Source organism: Euprymna scolopes, chromosome 27 (assembly GCF_053919585.1).
Source record: "Euprymna scolopes isolate OS-2025 chromosome 27, ASM5391958v1, whole genome shotgun sequence".
Lineage (NCBI taxonomy): Eukaryota > Metazoa > Mollusca > Cephalopoda > Sepiida > Sepiolidae > Euprymna > Euprymna scolopes.
In genome coordinates, this window is record NC_136508.1 from 90,955,985 (window position 1) to 90,972,334 (window position 16,350).

The following is a 16,350-nucleotide window of genomic DNA, read 5'->3' on the forward strand; positions in this document are numbered from 1 at the left end:
AATCTATTTCTGTCCAGGTATTTATTTATCCCTCTTTCTCTCAATTCCAATTTTTATCATTTTCTATTATGTATCGCTTGGCTTTCCCCTGTGCACTGGATCTACTGACACAAACCCTCTCAGCCATTCTTTAAACGTGACCAAACCATCAAAGTCTCCTTATACTGTCCATGTACATGAGCATCCCAGATTAACTAAAATTAAATTAAAACCAGAACAGTTTTGCACTGCTTTTATTTCTCCTCACGAAGAAAGAAATCAAGAAATGATCCCACTAAACCTTATGCCTAGAATCCCAATTCCAATTTTGATCAATAGCAATTACGTGATTTTGATTCTAGTTTGCAGCGCCTCATCATAACAAATTTCCATACAAAATTTCAGACAAATCGCTTCAGTAGTTTCCGAGAAAAGAAGGAATGGACAGACAGACAAACTTTTAGACTTTTAGCCCGTAAAAAATGGGCAAAAGTTATAGGTTGTTAGCTTAGAATTAATGTTTTATGTCAAATGGATGGTTGAATATGATCAAACTTGCGCTCATTTTAACAATCTTTTTTAATCTGCATCAAACGGATGCCATGTTGATGCTTAGTTAACAAAGGTTCATACAAAATTTCAGCCAGATCGGCTCAGTAGTTTCCAAGGAAACTTCTAGGGTATATATGATATGTTGGCGTCTAATTTCTATTAATCCGCAAATTTGCAATGAACAAACTACCAGGCGGGCAGTTCTAGAAAAGAAGCTTTGTTCATGGAATCTGCGTTTAGATTTAGGCACAGGTAGACAATAGGGGAAATTGTTTATAGTGGTTGTAGCTAGTAGAGTGTTTTAGGGGGAGTTTAAAGGGTGGAAGGCATAGATTGGAGTATTTTTGGTATAGTTTTCCTCTTTTTTAAAATGATTTTCTAACACTTTATAGGGCGTTCATATTATCACAAAAGAAACTTTTTATTTATTGTTATTATATTTCGTTTGTTATTATTTCAGTTATTTAGATGTTTTCTAAAATGGTATTTTTCATTTTTGTTTTTTGTGTTTTAGAAGCCAATGGATCCAAAAACAGAGTATAACCACTGCGGACATGGCCATGCAGCCCATTACCATGTGGATTTAAAAAATATGGCTTATGATAGTATACTAACCTGCAACGTTACAGTTAAAAATCATAGTTATGAACTCAAAGAAGTCATTTCCTGCCACAGTATGTTGTACTTTCTTGTCAACTAATTACTTTGTTCATTCATTTCCTTGTGTAACATGATCGGGCAGTCTATAGATACTTGCTTTCTGACCTAAAATAGACCAAATATTAATTTTTTTTTATTTATGCACTTATGTTACTGAAAACTGCTGGGTCCTTCAGCCTCACGTTTCGGAACTCTCTTTTGAAGGGGACTTTTCTTTTCTACCACCGGTTTTCTGCTTTGAGCAAAAGCACAACCGCTTATTTGTCTGAGTTTGGTTTTTTATCTCTCTGAAGTCTCGGGAATTCTTGCGGTTAGTCTTGCTTTTTTCTAAATAAAACCAACTACTACTACTACTACTACTACTACTACTTCTTTTTCTTCTTTCCTCTCCTCTTCCTTCTTCTTCTTCTTCTTCTTCTTCTTCTTCTTCTTCTTCTTCTTCTTCTTCTTCTTCTTGTAGACCCCCCCCGCATATCGACAGCAGACGGAGCAGACTTTCTGTCTTTTAGAGAATTACTACTTACAGTTACCGTGCTGAAATAATATCATTATTATTGTGAAAGCCATTCTTAACATGGGAAAGGGAGAGTGTTTGTAACTATTGTGTACTTCTACCTAACAATTAATTAATAACAAGTGAAACATGCATGGTCCCCCGTGAGTGCGCAATGAACGAGGCATAAAAAAATGACTAAGTTCAGCATTTGTCCCCTGCCCCCATTTAGCCTCCAAAGTCCCCAGGGGACGTCAAATCCTGGTGAAAATGAACAAACGGTGCAGTTTTAGGCCTTAACATATGTAAATTTGAGTTCTACAACATGCAGAAAAAAGAAAAAAATGACTAAGTCCATCATTTGCATTAAAAGTCCTCAAGGCCTTAACATATTTAAATTTGAGTTTAGCACCATGCAAAACTGCTAAATAGACATACACAGAAAATTTTGGATAAATATGGTAAAATAGTCCCCAAAAATGGAGTGTTTTTATTAGCCCTAAAAGCGGCCCTGTGGCACACCCAAGAGTTATCGCGAAGTATAGACAAACCAAATTATATAGAAACCAGTTAGCTACAACTTTTCAGAAAGTTTGATAAAAATCCAAAGCATCAATTTTTTTTCAATAAGCACAAACGTGTTAATTTTAGCCATTTTAACCTGAAACGCACCCCTAGAAGGGGAGCAACTAGAGTTTTCCCGGAAAATCCATTCTGCTACTTTTTACTCATATCATGTTTAATGTTTGCGCAAAATTTCAAAAAATTCCAGACGTAGTTATTGAGAAAAGTGCGGACAGACAAACGGGCGAACGGACAAGGGTGTATTTACAGGTCCACCCTCCAATTGTCGGGGGACCAATAAAATAAAATATTGTGAAACTTGAATTTAACTTGAAAATACTATTTAAAAATAGCACGTCAACTTAAATGCACAAGTGAAAATGTATTATTTGTTACTAAAGTTATGGTTTTCAATAGTAAAAAAAAACCAAAAATGAATTAAAACAAAGCATCGTAATTTGTAACAATTAAAAAAGAAAAATTAATTTTTCAGGAACATTACGAAAAAGCCCTTAAAGTCCGATAAGTTTGATATAACATGAAGAAAAATTAATTTCTCGAACTATCAATATTATCATTGAATCAAGCATTGTTTATTTAATATATTTTCACACAAAAAATTATAATTGCAAAAAATGTTTCTACTTTTTTTTTTAGATTACATGTTTTACATCATTTTTATATGTAAGATTCTAATATTTTCTTTGCTTGAATGAAACTTTCAGAGTAATATAATTTTTCTATAATCTTGAAAAGTAAAAATAAAACTTTAACTTAAAAGCAGGAAGAATAGAAAAATAATTAAATTAAAAAGGTAAAAATTATATTAATTTCACGATAAGAATATGTGGATGCACGACTGGAGGAAAAAAGAAAACCAGCACCTCCTTCCTCCTTTTAACTACCTGACGTCATTTTCAAACAATCTTTGGACTTTCTTACATACCGGGCTTCTGTATAATCCACATTTGGGAGATTTTTCGTTGGTTGTTATTTTGCAAAGCCAGAATCTCCCGCTTTGTGGGGCTAATTAGGCTATTTTTGTACAAACAAGGTGTTTTTTTTTAATTTAATTCAACATCTTAGGACTTTACTAATTATCTTTGCAATAGACCGAGAAAACTAATATTTATCTTTCAAAGGATTTTTACAATGGATTCATGTAAATTCAAAATTTAGCTGAATTTGTCAGCTTCCGAATGCTGCTGTGAAAACATGTTTCGTTATAACTTTCTTTTTATGTGCACAAATATTTTTTTCCTTTTGAAAATTAACTCTAGGGCTTAATCTTTCAAAAATACAATCAAAAAATAGTCGAAAACCTACAAAACATTATGATAAACTGACTTTCAAAATTATGTCCCTTTATTTTTCTCTGCCATTTTTGCCCATACAATATTAGTTAAGTTTTAAGCCTTCACATTAATCAGGTATCATAAAGGTATCATAAAGTATTAAAATGGACTATAAATACTATAAAATACTAAAAAGTACAAAAAGATTATTATAAAATACTAGTAGGCACAAAATCTACTTTTAACTTACCAAAAGTACGATTATGAACTAAAAGGTATCATAACGTTGTAACTATCCTATAAATACTATAAAATAATAAAATCTACAAAAAGATTATTATAAAATAATAATAGGCACTAAATCGTCTTTTAAATTCTCAACCGTACTATTATGAACTAAAAGTATCAAATTATATAAAAATGTCTGATAAATACTGTAAAAACCGAAAAAGTACTAAAAGATAAAATACTAATAGGCATTAAATCTACTTACAAAATACGAAAGGTACCATTGTGAACTACAAGATATCACAGAGTATAAATGCCCTACAAATTCTATAAAATACTAAAAAGTACTAAAACATTATTATTATAAAATACTAAAAGGAACTAAATCTACTTTTAAACCAGAAAAGGTACTAATATGAAATAAAAAGTATCATAAAGTACTACATGTCCTATAAATAATAAAATACTAAAAGTATTAATAGGCATTAATTCTACTGATAACTTACGAAGGGTAATATTTTAACTAAAAGATATCAATCATAAAGAGTAAATGTCCTTAAAATAACAAAATGTACTAAAAGATTATTATGAAATATTAATAGGCACTAAATCTACTCATAAATTTCCAAAAGTGCTATTTCGAAATAAAAGTATTATAAAGTACAAAATGATTTATAAATTTACTTTTAAACTACCAAAGGTACTATTATAGACTAAAAGGTATATAACGTACCAAATGTTATATAAAAGAAAATTATAAATTACTAACAGGCACTTAATCTACTTATAAATAATCAATGGTACTATTTGGAATTAAAAGGTATCATGAATACTGAATGTCATATAAATACTATAAAATACTAATTGATTTATATTTAAAATACTAAAAAATACAAAAAACTATTACAAAATACTAATAAATACTAAATCTATTTTTAAACTACCAAAGCTACTATAATGAACTTAAAAGTATCTTAAAGTACTTAATTTCCTATAAATAATATAAAATACTAAAAAGTTTATTTAAAAATACTAATAGGCACTAAATCTATTTATAATCTACCAAAAGTACTATTATAAACTTAAAGGTATCATAAAGTACTAAATATCTTCTAAATACTATAAAATACTAAATACTAAAAGTTTATTAAAATAACTTTACTTTAAAACTACGAAAAGTACTAGTATGGACTAAAAGGTATCAAAAATTACTAAATACCATATAAATACTATCAAATACAAGAAAGAACTTAAAGATTATTATAAAATACTAATAGGCACTAAATCTGTTTATAAACAACCAAAGGTACTATTATAAACTAAAAGGTATAATAAATATTAAATGTTCTTTAAAAGCTAAAAAATACTAAAAAGTATTAAACGATTGTTAAAAATACTAATAGGAACCAAATCTACTTTTAAACTAATGGCACGAATATGAACTAATAGGTATCATAAAGTACTAAATATCCTACAAATATTATAAAATACTTTATTATCTACTTTCAAACTACCAAATGTACTATCATAAACTTACATGTATCATAATGTCCCAAATATCCTATACATACTACAAAACATTAAAATGTACTAAAAGATTATTTAAATAAATACTAATAGCAATTTAATCTACTTATAAACTACAAAATATATTATTATGAACTAAATGGTATCATAAAGTCCTTAATATCTTATAAATACTTATAAACTACAAAATATATTATTATAAACTAAATGGTATCATAAAGCCCTTAATATCGTATAAATACTATAAAATACTTATAAACTACAAAATATATTATTATGAACTAAATGGTATCATAAAGTCCTTAATATCCTATAAATACTATAAATACTTATAAACTACAAAATGTATTATTATGAACTAAATTGTATCATAAAGCCCTTAATATCCTATAAATACTATAAAATACTTATAAACTACAAAATGTATTATTATAAACTAAATGGTATCATAAAGTCCTTAATATCCTATAAATACTATAAAATGCTTATAGACTACAAAATGTATTATTATGAACTAAATGATATCATAAAATCCTTAATATCCTATAAATACTATAAAATACTTATAAACTACAAAATGTATTATTATGAACTAAATGATATCATAAAATCCTTAATATCCTATAAATACTATAAAATACTTATAAACTACAAAATGTATTATTATGAACTAAATGATATCATAAAGTCCTTAATATCCTATAAATACTATAAAATGCTTATAAACTACAAAATGTATTATTATGAACTAAATGATATCACAAAGTCCTTAATATCCTATAAATACTATAAAATACTAAAAAGTACTAAAAGATAATTATGTAATACTAACAGGAAAGAGTTGAGAGTCAGACAGAGTAGACCGAGTCGGTGGCCATGGGGAGAAAGACTGTCCACGGTAATGGTTCACAGTAAGGGAAGGTGTCGAATGTAAGAGTCTGGGACTAGATTTGCGACTTTCCACTGGGGCAAACATCTGGAATGAAGTTGTTGTAAGTACCACCGAGACTTTGAGTTGTACGAATCTTTAATTGCAGCTTTTCTGAGGACCCATCAAATAAAGACCAAGAATGGTCTAGGTATGTTTCTCCATTAGTCGATGTAAAACCGCAGGGAGTTATTTGCTATTGTAAATGCTGCATTTCTGTTGTTAAACTGCATCTGTTAATATATCACGAATGTTGTAAGTGTTGCACACGCATCAATACAATGAACAATAGAAAAACCAGATTAGAAGATCACAATGTTAGACGGTCATAAACGAACACATATATACACGTCATATAGATGACCGTGACACGTATATACAAACATATATACACTCTGTGTACACACATTTATTAGAACATTTTATAGCACTAGACGATACACAGATACGGACACGTATATTTATCTATATATCTATAAAAGTGAAAATGTCTCTGTGTGTGTCCGTGTGTGTACATTTCTCTTCCAAACTACTTTGTCAATTTTCAGTCTACAGACTCGAGAGTTGACATAAGGGGTATTGAGATTTGGGAAAATCTTTTTAAGAGGCTTTCGGTCAGAAATTTGGCTGTAAATGGGTCAAAGTTCAATGATTTGACCCTTGAAAACTCTACCAAACTCCTCTGCCAATTTTAGGTCTAAACACTTGAAATTTTAGATGTAGATTACTTGTACTTGGCTCAAACTTTTTAATTTGATTTGAGCCCAAAACAATAAATGTTTAGGATTCAAAATTAGGGTCAAAGTTTTAAAAAATGTGACCTCTGTGATCTCTACCAAATTACTCAACCAATTTTTCGTCTAAACATTTAAAATTTTACATAAAGTGTATTCAGACATAGGGCAAGCTTTTTAATCGGTTTTTGGCTGAAAATCTGGCTGACAAGTAGTCAAAGTTCAAAAGATTTTAACTTTGCGGTCTCTAGCAAACTATTCAGCCAATTTTGAAAATTTACATAAAGGGTATTCAGACATGCAGGAAGCTTTTTAATCAGTGTTTGCGCGCAAATTTGATTTTCAAGAGGTCAAAGTTGAAAGAGTTGACTTTTGCAGACTCTACCAAACTCCTCCGCCAATTTTGGATCTAAACACTTGAAATTTTAGATGTAGGTTACTTGGACATGAGTAAAAAATATTAATATATATACATATGCACATAAAGTTATGAACGGTACGTAGGGCCCAAGCAAAGATGGCCTGAACGTTATGTTACGAGCCACGTTACAACAATTTCTTTTCTTTTTTTTAAATTATATGCCTTAACCTTAACCACAACATCGCCAACTATGTCACAACAATTTCATTTCTTTTTTATTTTGAAATTTTATACCTGGGTATAACTCTAACCACAAGATCTCCACCTATGTCACACCTATGTCACAACAATGTCACACCTATGTCACAACAATGTCACAAGAATGTCATGCCATCATTTTTGTAGTATCACACCTTTTTGTTTGAATAAACAGCTGTTTCTTCTTTTTTTCAGTTGAGTATTATGCGATAGGAGGATTCCAAGTGGTCATTGGCCTCATGTGTGTTGGCACCGCCGTGATTACTTATCTCTTCAAAATTGGTAAGAATTGGCTCTGACTCTGAATTTCTTTAAAAATTCTATTTCAAAAGGTTTTATAAATGACTGAAAGTAACGTTTATATTCTTTTCTCTTGCACAAAAATGTTTACTATCTTATAGTATTTATAGGACTTTTAATACTTTATTATACCTTTTAGGTTGGTTGGTTGTTTTTGTTTTACGGCATATCAACCTTTTTCAGGTTATTTAATGCCGAATCTAGTTATTTTGAGGAACGATTTGTAATGGAGTATATTTGTTTTTTTAAGTCGGATTCTATTTCACCCATAGTTGGGACCCTAACAGGTACTACCACTCCGGGTCAGAGTGGACCTGGAGCAATGGCAATTAAAGGGTGGCTCCACACTCCCCAAGGCCCGCAAGGTGGGGCCTCACCATCGGATATAGTTTTAGGTCATATCCAGGACCATGATACCTTTTAGTTCATGGTAATGCCTTTTGTACTTTATAAGTAGACTAGTGGGGGTGTTCGGTGTTGCCTGGGTTTTTCGGTGGTGTAGTAAGGATCCATAAGGGGAGGGCGTCAAGACAACTATAGCAGGGGTGTCTGGGTGTGTGTAAGTGGTGTAGTAAGGACCCCCCCCAAAAAAAAATAGCCGGGGGGGGGATCAAAACAACAGTAGGCAGAGGTGTTAAAAAAACGTGGTAGCAGACTGGCGGAGAAAAATAGGTTTAAAAAAACGTGACGTCTTTATATTTTATCTATCGGGGGTACCCGGCGTTGCCTAGGTGTTTAGAGGTGTGTGTTGGGGGAGGGGTAAATCAAAACGCAATGGAACATAAAGAATAAGCGTGTTTAAATATTATATATAAAAAATCAATGTTAAAACTTCTTTAAAAATCGGAAAAACAGCAAAAAGAAAACCCCAAAAAACTAACGTAATGCAAACGAACGATGTTAAAATTTCTTAAAATTGGAAAAACAAAAACAAAAAAACGCGAACGTGGCGGGGGAAAAAAACTAAAAAAAAAATGAATGTGATGCAAAACGAACGATGTTAAAACTTCTTAATCAAAAAACCAAAAAATAGCGAAGGCGAAAAATCGCATAAATAACCCTTTTTCAGTAATAAAAGTTTAAAAATCGAAAAATAAATTATCTGATACCTGAGATCGAACCTGCAATCTAAAGATAACAAAGCTGCCACTTTTAAAATTGTGTCATGACCGCATCTAGGTCGCTTTTTATAATATTTAAACTAATTCAAAAACCAGCGTCTTTTGCGCATGCGTATTTGCCTAGATTGTAATGAAGGAACGCTAACCCTCCCTGTAGAAAAGTGCCCCGTTGAGGGTAAAGGAATAAATGTTTTTAGCCAATTTTTCGATATTTGTCGTCCGAAGGTTCGAGCTTCAAAATGATATTATCTGGTGAAAATCCGTCGCCTCTGTCGAAAGTCTTTGCGAAACACACACACACACACACACACACACACACACACACACACACACACACACACACACACACACACACACACACACACAACACACACACACACAAAACACACACATTTTGCCTTTAATATATATGGATAGATTTAGTGCCTTTTAGTATTTTATACTACCTTTTTGGACTTTTTAGTTTTTTATAGTATTTATCATACGTTTTAATTCATAATAGTGCGTTTAGCACTTCTAGTACTAAAAGATTTAGTACTTTACTAGACTACCCGTGACCCGTTGGGTCAGTATGTTATATTAGCTATGGAATTAGTGTATGAGCGTGACACTTGTGATGTAAAGAAAATAGTTTTTTGTGACATAATGGAAACATTTCTATGAAAGTATACTTAAATTACAAAACTATGAGTCGTCCTGCTTATAATTTTTGAAAAAAACAAACAAACTTACAGCCATTGAATTATAAGTGGTTTGCCATACTTATAGGTAAATGTGCACTGAACAGATACCATAATACTTAAAGTTAAATTTTTATATATCTTTTAATTTAAACGCAAAAAAAACAAACAGTTGGGACACTGAAAACATACATAATAAAACAATACGTTTTATTGTCGCATTGATTATTCATTTGTAACGAAAATTAAAAAAAACATTTTCGGGGTAATCTATTTATGTTGGTAGTGTAGAAGAAAATGTATGAATGTTTTTAAAGAAAGGTGTATTAAAAATGGAAAATAAATTATAAAAAAAATGAAGGCGGTGGATAAATCGCCGTTGCAAAATGCTCTTATGGTTGTCAACCGAGTAAAGTAAATTTATTTGTAAGAAAATTGCGTTGAAATAAATTAAACGTAATACGGAAATGAACAATGTAAAAAATGCAGAAAGTATTAACGATTGTTTATTTGCATAATTTAAACGCGAAAAAAAAAACAATTGGGACGCTGAAAACGTACACAGTAAAACAATAATTCTATTGTCGCGTTGATTATTTGTTTATGTACGCATGCGCAACCGGAAGTTATAAACCAAATGTTGGGGTACAACACCCGTTACAAGGTTATTTGAGTTTTATAATTATATAGATTGTACCTATGATATCTTTTGATACTATATAGTACTTTGTAGTATCTTTTAGTTCTTTATAGCATTTATAGTAGCTTTAGTAAAATATATCTTATCTATGTTATAGCCTCATGCAGCCTTCATTTTCGTTTTTGATTTTTATTTATTTGCATATTTAAGGTAGACAATTCCTATTATATAATTCAATTGAAAAAGTAAGTTTGTGGTGAATGAATCTTGATTCCTACGAACGCTAAAAAAGAAATGGCATAATTGCCATACTCTCTCCTTCTCTGCTTTGTTTGAATTAACTTTCTTCTTCACTCCTCAAGGAAGTTTTCACAGAAACGTGTGAACTAAAAAATATTTTCAACCAATGAAAATCATCCTAAATCCCGAAAGTAACACATATATGTGAATATAGTAAGCCAACCCCAATTTAGAAACTCCCATGAAATAAACAGCACATTTTCCTCTTTAAAATATTAAGAAGTAACAATTACATAATTAATAATATAAAATATAATATAAATATAAAAAATATACAAATATAAATAATATAGAATGAATATTATAATATATTATATAATATAACATATTTTATATTATACAAAATATTTTTATAATATACAGGGTTTGCCAAAAGAAGCTAACGGATTTAAAATTTGATTAACTTCCTCAATATTTAAGTTATGCTTACCAATTTTCATATGTAGGTAGATGAGCTTCTCCGTGATTTTCTGAGATATACTACGATATCATAGTCTACTTATTCTAATTTTATTTCCGCAACTTAATCTAGGGTATGTTTTTCACAAGGTCTAATGTCCACCATTTTCATTTTCACACTCTTGTGCTCTCTGCAGGGCATTGTCCAGCAGATCACTTAATGTTTCAAGGCTTATGGTCCTAATTTCCTCCTCTATATTATTTTTAAGGGCATTTATTGTGGCTGGTTTGTTTGCGTATACCCGTTCTTTGAAGTAACCTCAAAGGAAGAAATCTGCACATGTGAGATCTGGCGAGCGGGGTGGCCAATTTATCTCACAGCCACTAGAAATTATTCGGTTGCTGAATATGTCCTGGAGTAGATTTAATGTTTTTCGTGCCGTATGCACCGTTGCACCGTCCTGCTGGAATTGATCGAGAGACCCCAATTTTACTTGATCTCCTTCTTACTGATGTGGATGGATCCTCGGCCACACTTTCTGCTAATCTCTGACAATTCTTATCACTTCTTGCCGTACAGGGTCTACCAGATTACGAGAGGTCACATACAGACCCTTGCTCATGAAATCGAGCCACCATAGCTTTTATTGCATTGGGAGAAGGGGAATTTCTTGTGTTGATTTCGTCGAAATTCTCTGAGTTTCTGATATTGACTCATTCAACCGAAAATACGACTCTACAATTAATATTGGCTCGTCGGGAGTGTAACGACTCATGACGACCTTGGAAGGGTTAATCTAGATGATTTGAAAAAATAAAAAAATATATATAAAAAATTAAGAAAATTATTATTATTTTTTTAATCATCAGCTTCTATTGGGAGACCCTGTATAATAATATAAAACTTTTACTATTAAAATACATTACATGATAATTAGAAAATAAATTGATTCTTTTTAAGCGTTCCTGGAGAGTTCTATAATCGAACAGAAAAGTGTTGGGGTTTTTTGCAAGGGCCCCAGAAAGTACCAAGTTGTACTGTTCCATTTTAGAAATTCTAGAATGTTTCATTTTCAATGACTGTAAATAGGCGCTAATAGTGTCATAACTTCAGTTATGAAATCAGCTCTCAGAATGAACGCTATTTTAGGGCAATCTTTCAACTATTTATGATTCTGGCTTATTTTTCCTGGGATAAATCTAGCCATAAAGAATTTCTGAAACACGCCAATTGCAAACGCCCTCACAAAGAACTGGGCTCTTGGTAAATATTGATTTTCTGATCTTATGTTTTGACTAAAGTAATATTATTATTTCTCAAACATGATTGTTACTTACACTGAGTAAAAGCTAGATTAACCTAAAGCCGGATTTATCTCCCTTGTTTTTACTGTTTACCTGTTCAATAAATTCTTTTATTTTTCTCCTTAACTTCTTTTAATTTTTTTTCCAATATATATTGTCTAGACACGTTCTTGCACGTGACAATACTAACCCAACTTTCCTTGTTTTATTTTATTGCAGGCTATTATTCTCATCTTACTTAGATGTTGTTTCACGACGTTTCGGTCAACTATTTCTCTGGCCTTCGTCAGGTGATAAGATGAGGATAATAGTTCGCAATAAAATAAATTAATAAATAATACTCATCTCAATAATGAATTCCAATTAAATAATATATATTTTTTAATTGAATAATATATATATTTCAATTAAGTAATATATATATATTTCAATTAAATAATATATATATTTCAATTAAATAATATATATATTTCAATTAAATAATATATATATTTCAATTAAATAATATATATATTTCAATTAAATAATATATATATTTCAATTAAATAATATATATATATTTCAATTAAATAATATATATATTTCAATTAAATAATATATATATTTCAATTAAATAATATATATATATTTCAATTAAATAATATATATATATTTCAATTAAATAATATATATATTTCAATTAAATAATATATATATATTTCAATTAAATAATATATATATTTCAATTAAATAATATATATATTTCAATTAAATAATATATATATTTCAATTAAATAATATATATTTCAATTAAATAATATATATATTTCAATTAAGTAATATATATATATTTCAATTAAATAATATATATATTTCAATTAAATAATATATATATTTCAATTAAATAATATATATATTTCAATTAAATAATATATATATATTTCAATTAAATAATATATATATTTCAATTAAATAATATATATATTTCAATTAAATAATATATATATATTTCAATTAAATAATATATATATTTCAATTAAATAATATATATATTTCAATTAAATAATATATATATATTTCAATTAAATAATATATATATTTCAATTAAATAATATATATATTTATATTAAATAATATATATATATTTCAATTAAATAATATATATATTTCAATTAAATAATATATATATATTTCAATTAAATAATATATATATTTCAATTAAATAATATATATATATTTCAATTAAATAATATATATATTTCAATTAAATAATATATATATTTCAATTAAATAATATATATATATTTCAATTAAATAATATATATATTTCAATTAAATAATATATATATTTCAATTAAATAATATATATATTTCAATTAAATAATATATATATTTAAATTAAATAATATATATATTTCAATTAAATAATATATATATATTTTAATTAAATAATATATATATTTCAATTAAATAATATATATATATTTCAATTAAATAATATATATATTTCAATTAAATAATATATATATTTCAATTAAATAATATATATATATTTCAATTAAATAATATATATATTGCAATTAAATAATATATATATATTTCAATTAAATAATATATATATTTCAATTAAATAATATATATATTTCAATTAAATAATATATATATTTCAATTAAATAATATATATATTTCAATTAAATAATATATATATTTCAATTAAATAATATATATATTTCAATTAAATAATATATATATTTCAATTAAATAATATATATATTTCAATTAAATAATATATATATTTCAATTAAATAATATATATATATTTCAATTAAATAATATATATATTTCAATTAAATAATATATATATTTCAATTAAATAATATATATATTTCAATTAAATAATATATATATATATTTCAATTAAATAATATATATATTTCAATTAAATAATATATATATATTTCAATTAAATAATATATATATGTCAATTAAATAATATATATATATTTCAATTAAATAATATATATATTTCAATTAAATAATATATATATTTCAATTAAATAATATATATATATTTCAATTAAATAATATATATATTTCAATTAAATAATATATATATTTCAATTAAATAATATATATATTTCAATTAAATAATATATATATTTCAATTAAATAATATATATATTTCAATTAAATAATATATATATTTCAATTAAATAATATATATATTTCAATTAAATAATATATATATTTCAATTAAATAATATATATATATTTCAATTAAATAATATATATATTTCAATTAAATAATATATATATATTTCAATTAAATAATATATATATTTCAATTAAATAATATATATATTTCAATTAAATAATATATATATTTCAATTAAATAATATATATATTTCAATTAAATAATATATATATTTCAATTAAATAATATATATATTTCAATTAAATAATATATATATTTCAATTAAATAATATATATATACCAACTTTCTTTGTTTGTACAAATGACTGGAAGCCACTTTTATATTGTTATCTCTTGTATAAAATGATTTGTTAAAAAATTTCGTTTTTCTCAGTTTTTGCATTTACGAAAATCTGTTTATGTTTTAGGTAGCACCTGCTACCTGGTGACCTTTCTATTATCTCAATATTTCATTTATTTCCGCCCATAACACAACTTTTGTGTGGGAGACACTACTATCAAGATTTTTTATTTCCATTTTCCGACTCTTTACACAGTTGGTGTTTTACTAGGGATGACCTTGAAACGGTTTCAAGGTCATCAAACATAACAAGTGATAATGTAAATATTGAGATTTGCTGTTTATCATGAAAAATGCCGAAATAAAATTTGTATTATTTTATTTTCAGGTACAATAAAATATGCAAGTAAGTATTTTCATTTCTTTTTGTAATGTGTTTTCGTTATTTTAATCCGATAATCCAATTTTAAAGTTTTTTGTGTGTCTCTTTGGGTTTTTCTTATTTTAATTTGATAATCTAATTTCAAGTTCTATTATGTCTCTTTGGGTTTTCATTATTTTAATCCAATAATCCAATTTAAAGTTTTTTTTTTGTTTTGTGTGTGTGTGTGTGTGTATGTGTGTGTTGTGTGTGGGTTGGTGTGTGTGTAGGTTTTTTTAATTTTAATCCAATAACCCAATTTCAAGTTTTTGTGTTTTTGTGTTTTCCTTATTTTAGTTCAATAATTCAATTTCAAATTGTTTTTTTGTTGTGTGTGTGTGTGTGTGTGTGTGTGTGTGTGTGTGTTTATAGGTTTTCCTTATTTTAATCCAATAATCCAATTTCAAGTTCGATTTTGGGTTTTACTTATTTTAATGCAATGACCCAATTTCAGTCTTTCTTGTGTCCTTTTAAGCTGTCCTTATTTTAATCCAATAATCCCATAATTGACTACACTGGCTGTGATCTTTACACTCATTGTGCTATCAAAAGATTGTTGTCAGCTCTGCAATGATGGAATTCTCCCTCTAATAGCAGTAATACCAAAAATGTGGATGGTTCTACACAAAGCCTTCACCACTATAAACAAATCATCTGTGTGGATTTCCGAGTAACTTAGTTGTTGTGGCGAAATCTCATATGTCGAAATCGACGGGAGAGTTCATATATATATATATATATATATATATATATATATATATATATATATATATATATATATATATATATATATAAATAATGATTTTTGTAATGGCATGAGAAAGGAACTTGTATTTCGATGTACAGCAGTTCTTCAAAGAAAGTCAGTAAAATGTTACATAAAAAGGGGGACATTCGAAAGAAACAGGGAAAAATAAAATTGTCTGCAAAGAGATGCTGGACTCAAAGAGTAAATTAAAGATTGCTTCTTACAATGTAATTTTATTATTGGTATTCAGACATATTTATAGCAATATATGATCATTGTTATGAGGGTGCGAGAAAAGACCGCTTTGTAATTTCGATGTATAGCAGCTCTTCACTGAAGAAAGTCAGTAAAACAGTAACACATACAAAATGTTTATTGGAA

At 27.5% G+C, this 16,350-nt stretch overlaps 1 protein-coding gene across 3 annotated transcripts in view; it reads left to right on the plus strand.

The window, feature by feature from the left end:
• LOC145248974 (uncharacterized) overlaps nucleotides 1–16,350 on the plus strand; it is a 53,998-nt gene that overhangs the window by 23,435 nt on the left and 14,213 nt on the right. For all 3 annotated transcript variants that reach the window (XM_080110787.1, XM_080110789.1, XM_080110788.1), the window contains exons 4-6: nucleotides 1,046–1,205; nucleotides 7,775–7,861; nucleotides 15,189–15,206. In XM_080110787.1, the coding sequence (XP_079966913.1) occupies nucleotides 1,046–1,205; nucleotides 7,775–7,861; nucleotides 15,189–15,206 (265 nt within the window). The remainder of the gene's footprint in view (nucleotides 1–1,045; nucleotides 1,206–7,774; nucleotides 7,862–15,188; nucleotides 15,207–16,350) is intronic.